The 5,813-nt window shown below is 29.7% G+C and overlaps 1 protein-coding gene across 1 annotated transcript in view; it reads left to right on the forward strand.

Annotated features, from left to right (window-relative positions):
* The window catches only part of LOC105617875 (adenylate cyclase type 10-like), a 60,856-nt gene that overhangs the window by 43,869 nt on the left and 11,174 nt on the right, over positions 1-5,813 (forward strand). Inside the window, 13 exon segments of the mRNA XM_012199419.1 lie at positions 9-312; positions 527-547; positions 549-655; positions 752-910; positions 1,103-1,208; positions 1,924-2,340; positions 2,548-2,639; positions 2,736-2,888; positions 3,190-3,271; positions 3,344-3,476; positions 5,117-5,257; positions 5,390-5,569; positions 5,670-5,751. Coding sequence (XP_012054809.1) covers positions 9-312; positions 527-547; positions 549-655; positions 752-910; positions 1,103-1,208; positions 1,924-2,340; positions 2,548-2,639; positions 2,736-2,888; positions 3,190-3,271; positions 3,344-3,476; positions 5,117-5,257; positions 5,390-5,569; positions 5,670-5,751 — 1,977 coding nt within the window.

Genomic DNA, 5,813 nt, shown 5'->3' on the forward strand with positions numbered 1-5,813 from the left:
TTTTCAAGGGTAGTTAGTGAAATGAACGGATGCGTAAACAAGACATCTCTTTTCGACAAAGGCCTAATGTTTCTTTGCATATTTGGACTGCGAGGCGACAAACACGTGTTGGAATCACAGATCGGATTGAGATGTGCCAATAGGGTGCGGCAAGATCTTCTAACGATAAAAAACGTACAATCTGTGACAATCGCTGTTACCACTGGAATGACATATTGCGGTGTAGTTGGTCATATTTTACGAAGGGAATACACTGTGATCGGAATGGCAGTGAACAAAGCAGCCCGTTTAATGGTCGCATACAGTAACAAAGTAATTTAAATCAGAAAAAAATAATTATTTAATTTTTGTTCATATTCTGTTTGTTATCATTTTATAGATGTAGGCAAATAAACTCTCTTTCGCAAATATGTTATTAAATTGAAAAACAAGTTACCATCGACATTAAATTTTAACACCTTTATAATTAAAACATAACAAATATTTTACTTTTATTTTATGTAGCAGTGTAACTTTTATCTTTAAGGTAATATGCGATCGAGAGAGTTTTTTTGCGCTCTCGTCTTGAAACGAGACACTTTATACTGCAAGAGCCAAGACATCTGAAAGGAATCACAAATGTCGGTCCGGTTTATGAGTTCCAAGAACAGATAAAGTATTTAAACATTTTTTAATGTCGTAATTTTCTGAAAATTGCCATTTATTTTTATAAAGTGTTCTTAAAAATACATGAATTTATATTTGATTGTAGATTTACTACGCCTGAATTAATACAGAAAAAGTATCCTTTGCTTGGACGACAAAAGGAAATCAAAATTTTTCAACGAATGCTATCAGATTTGATAACACAATTCACTTTGGATGGAACAACACATGATTTGCAGCTCGAACACAATATGCTAATTATAAAGTGGGTGAAATATAATATTCCATTGAAATTTTAATTTAATTTTTTAATTTGTAATTTTCTTGATTATTAATTTGCAAATTATTTTTATAACATTTATTAATATTTTTGTATTAATCTTATCTATCTTCTATTTATAATCTTATTATCTATTTTCTTATTTATAATCTGATTTTTAGAGGTCTTCTTTTTTAGAGGTGAACCAAGAATCGGCAAGACGAGATTGTTGGATGAAATTGCACTGAATATACCTGCAAATATATCACGCAACTATATTCCTTTGGTCATGAGCGATGCTAAGGTTGACTGCTTGCGATGCAAGACTTTTTTTAACACATATTTAATTTAATCGATGTTAGAAGTAACATAAAATCATAAAATCGAAAGTTTACTTCTTCTTTTATCATATTTTAATTAGAAATTATTATTATTTCAGTAAATATGCATTTTAAGTTATTCATTTCATCGATTTCAATGGCCTTTAGATGTTGTAGGGGAGAGTGTCCACCTGAGTGATTTTCCACAAGAATTAAGTGGACGACATTGGTTTAGAAGATATAATAAATTAAAGTTTTACAATAAAGTCATAGCATACAACTTTCCACGCGAAGCGATTTTCATCCCACCTCCCCTTTGCTTAGGACACAACTTTTCAAAGAAATATAGTAAATCTCGGAAAGTTGTGCGCTCCGAAGCAGGGAGGGGAGATGATGGGGTGAAAGTCGTTTCGCATCAAAGCAGGGGGATTTTATTATAGAATTTTAATTTATATTTTTATTATATCTTCTAAACCAATACCATCTCCCACTTAATTCTTATGGGAAATCATTCAGAACACTCTCCTCTAAAGAACATTGAAATCGATGAAGCGTAACTTAAAATGCATATTTACCATTATTTTAATAAAGCATTTATCTATTAAATATTATTAATTAAATTTTTTATTTTTTCCAATTACAGATTAAATTAAGAGTCAGAATAGAGTTAAAAAATAAGTGGTTTTTTTTTTAACATAGACTTCTTACAGTTTGATCCACCTGATATTTTCCATACCATTGGGCCTCAGTGTCGTCACTACTCCGAGCGAACGCGAAGAAATACTGATGTCACGATTAGGCTGTATACGTAATCCAGAATTTCTTTGTGCCCTTAATCAGCCCTTCAATGTGCAGTTCAAGATGAATTCATATTACACAGCACTATCTAGGAAGCAAAAGCACAATGTATTGCGCAAATTTCTACTCAAATTAATGAGAAACTGTTTCAAGGAATTATGGGTGATAATTATCGATGACACTCAACATAGTGACAATGATTCTATGAAATTGTTTCGTACGATGATCAAACAAAATACAGTCTTCTTCATCCTCAGTTTTGGACGTATGTTCAACAGCAATTACGAAATATACTCCAATATTTCGGAGAAAGCACAAGTACGAACATTGAAATCGATAATTAAAGTGATTTCTTTAATATTGTCAATAACGCGTCTTTTCTTTATTTTTCATAATTAATATTTTATAAAAAATAAAAATGTTGCATTAAATTTGCATGTGCGATATATTCTTCTACATTTAACTTTATTGCTATACTACGCAGAGATATACGCAAAACTATAAATTATTTTTTATTATTAATAGATCATCGAATTGGGTTGCATAGACAAATGGTATCACGCAGCGCTTGCATGTCAGTTTCTTGATGTAGACGGAATTCCTCCGGAACTCGAAAGGTTGGCCATTCTAAATAATTTTTATTAATAAATAGTCACAACATATATAGATTTCTTTGTGGCTATATTTTGTGTATTTGCACTTCATATTTTTAGATTGATTCAAGAAAAAAGTTTTGGTAATCCAGGATGGATAGAAAGTTATTTGCTGAGTCTCACGCAATCTGGTAATCTTGTAACAGTGCATATCAGCAAAATACTTGCCGAGGAAATGGGTTATGTGCTTCCTCCCATTTATATGCTAAAAAGGTCTTATTATTTTATTTATACTTCTAGATTCTACTTTATCTGATATCTTTATTTTCTCTTATATATAATTATGTAATAATATATAATTTTGTAATGTAAAATTAAATTATGTAAAAAGAAGAAATATTTAAAACAAAAAAATTAATTCAAATCTTTCCAAATATCTTTTCATTGTAGATAATAATTTTACTAGGTAATAAATAATGAAATATTTTTTCTTACTTGCAAATATATTAATATTATTAATAACAGTTGATTAATAAAAATTATTACAAATACATAATGATCAATAAATGTTTAGATCTGAAGATATCTTAGAAGATTTTCCAAATAACGAAGAAGAACGTTCAGACAAGTGGAAAATGTACAGAACAAGCTATCGTGTATATTTCTTCTCTTTTGTTTTATTAATTATTTCTAATTAAGAAATGATAAGATATTCATTTTAATTTTAGAATAATTCAATATCTCCGATGATGTTGCAAACCATTCATAAAACGGGAATGTCAATTAATGATGAGGAAACAATTGCCGTTTGCAAATTTATAGAAGGTTTTGAAGAAGGAGATACTGAAGTGACAATGGACGGTAATTAAGATTATTTTCGATAAATTAATAATAATAATAATAATAATAAATATTCAGATGAAAGGAGCCAGCGTCAATGACCTTGACATACGTTCAAGATTGAGCTTGAATAACCTCCAACAAGTTTTAGCTGCCGTTTGTTATTTGGTAAAAAGTTATTAACAAAAAAATTTGAAAAATAACATCTCATTTTTGCTACAAGTAATATTAAGCATTATCCCTATATTCTCTCCTGATTATCTATAATGATTTTCCACGCTAAGCGAGATCCACTTCACTTCATCTCTTGCCAAGGGGCACATGATTTTCCACGTAAAGCGAGTTCCAACCCCATCTTCATCCCTGCCAACGGGTGAAGATGGGATTGGAATTCGCGTAGAAAGTGATGCACCCCTCGGCAGGGGAGGGAAGTGGGGTGAAACTCGTTTTACTTAGAAAGTTATTATTCTCCATAAATAAGAGGTGTAAGGTAATATTTAATACTATTATATATACAGAGTATATCAAAAGTTTGTAAACGATCGAATATCTTGGAAGCAAAATATTTTTGAGAAAAATGTTTTAGACAAAAGTTGTAGGAGTTAAAAAAAATCTATTCACTAATCACATTCGCTTGACTTTGGATGGCGTTGTTAAGATTAGGTCAAATTGATTTTTTTTAATGGATATTTTTTTGATGCCAGAATCTAACTGGAGTCAAGAGCTTTTCAAAACTCTATAATAAAATTATTTTTCATTAAATATTTTTTTAGTTATTACAGACATGAAGATTATTGTACCGCCGGCATTAATATTACACAAGATGTCCGACCGACACTAAAAACTTTTTGAATATTGTTCAGGATAATCATGAACTGGATAACATTTATTAAGAACAAGGCTGTTTGAGGTTGTACCTGTTATTTTCATTTTTGCACAAGAATTCATTTTTTATAAAAATGAAAATAAGAGGTACGATCTCCAATGACTTTAATCTTGACAAATGTTATCTGAGACATGATTCTGAACAGTATTCAAGAGGTTTAGGCCATCAATTGGATACCTTGCGTAATGCTAATGCCGGAGGTACTATAACCTTCAAGCCTTATAACTAGAAAATATTTAATGAAAAATAACTTTATTAGTGTTTTGAAAAGCTTTTAATACTATTAAATTATTGCATCAAAAATAAATGCTCTATTTAAAAAAATTAGTTTGACTTTAATTTGACAATGCCATCCAAGGTCAAGCAGAAGTGATCAGTGAATAGATTTTAAACCCTACAACTTTAGTTTGAAACAACTTTTGTTTGAAACATTTTTCTCAAAAATACTTTGCTTCCGAGATATTCGATCGTTTCCAGACGCCTTGTATAGAAATAAGACAATATTTCTTAAATTTCTTTTATTAATAACTTTTTAACAACAACTGAAATCTGTTGGAGGTTACTCAGAGTCATGATCTTAACAACATATCAAGGTCAAAGTCATCGGTGCTGACTCGATCTCTCCATCTGAACATTTATCATATGTTTTTATAAATTAATATTTATTTCTGTTTATATAGTATAATATTTTGAAATATATATTTAGTTAATTTGCACAATATTTCTATTTTTTTGTGTCGTATAATTTTATAATTATCCTATATTATATCGCCAGCAATGATTTTGAAAATTTTCGACTCGTTAACACCATTGGATCAAATGTTATTAAAATGCGCGTCAGTATTGGGAGAAATTATTAATAGAAACATGTTACAAAACCTAATGGAAGATAAATCTACGAGAGAAATTGGACTTGGTAAAGAAATATCTAGGATAATACAAATGTTGTAATAACAATCCTCTACAATTCTTATAGAATGAATAATTTAAATAATTATATAACTTTGTTGCTATTAAATATTATTCAAAGTACTTATTATTATCGTAGCTGTCAAGAAACTCTTTGAGATCCGAATTTTTGGATGCGCACGAGGTGATTTTACTATGAGCAGTAGACCGTTGGTATTTAATAGAAATAGATCGCTGGTATTTAATGGAAATAGAAATACAAAGGAACCTATGCTCGAGACACAAATTGCGTGCAAATGTGTGAATCTTATGATACCAGGTAGTGAAACAAATATTCGAATATAAAATATAAAATTATGCCGCTTAAAATTTTTTATTATATTCGCTTAAAATTTTTAATAAAAGCCAAATTTATTTAGACGAACTAACTGATTTACCACGATATACGTCTTGTGGTTTGATGTATTTCAAAATGTCGATGTTCCGCGAAACTACTTACAGGTGATGATTTTACTATTCAGATATAATAATAACAATAGACATATACACACACATTATATATA

This window comes from Atta cephalotes (genome assembly GCF_000143395.1).
Source record: "Atta cephalotes unplaced genomic scaffold scaffold00014, whole genome shotgun sequence".
NCBI lineage: Eukaryota > Metazoa > Arthropoda > Insecta > Hymenoptera > Formicidae > Atta > Atta cephalotes.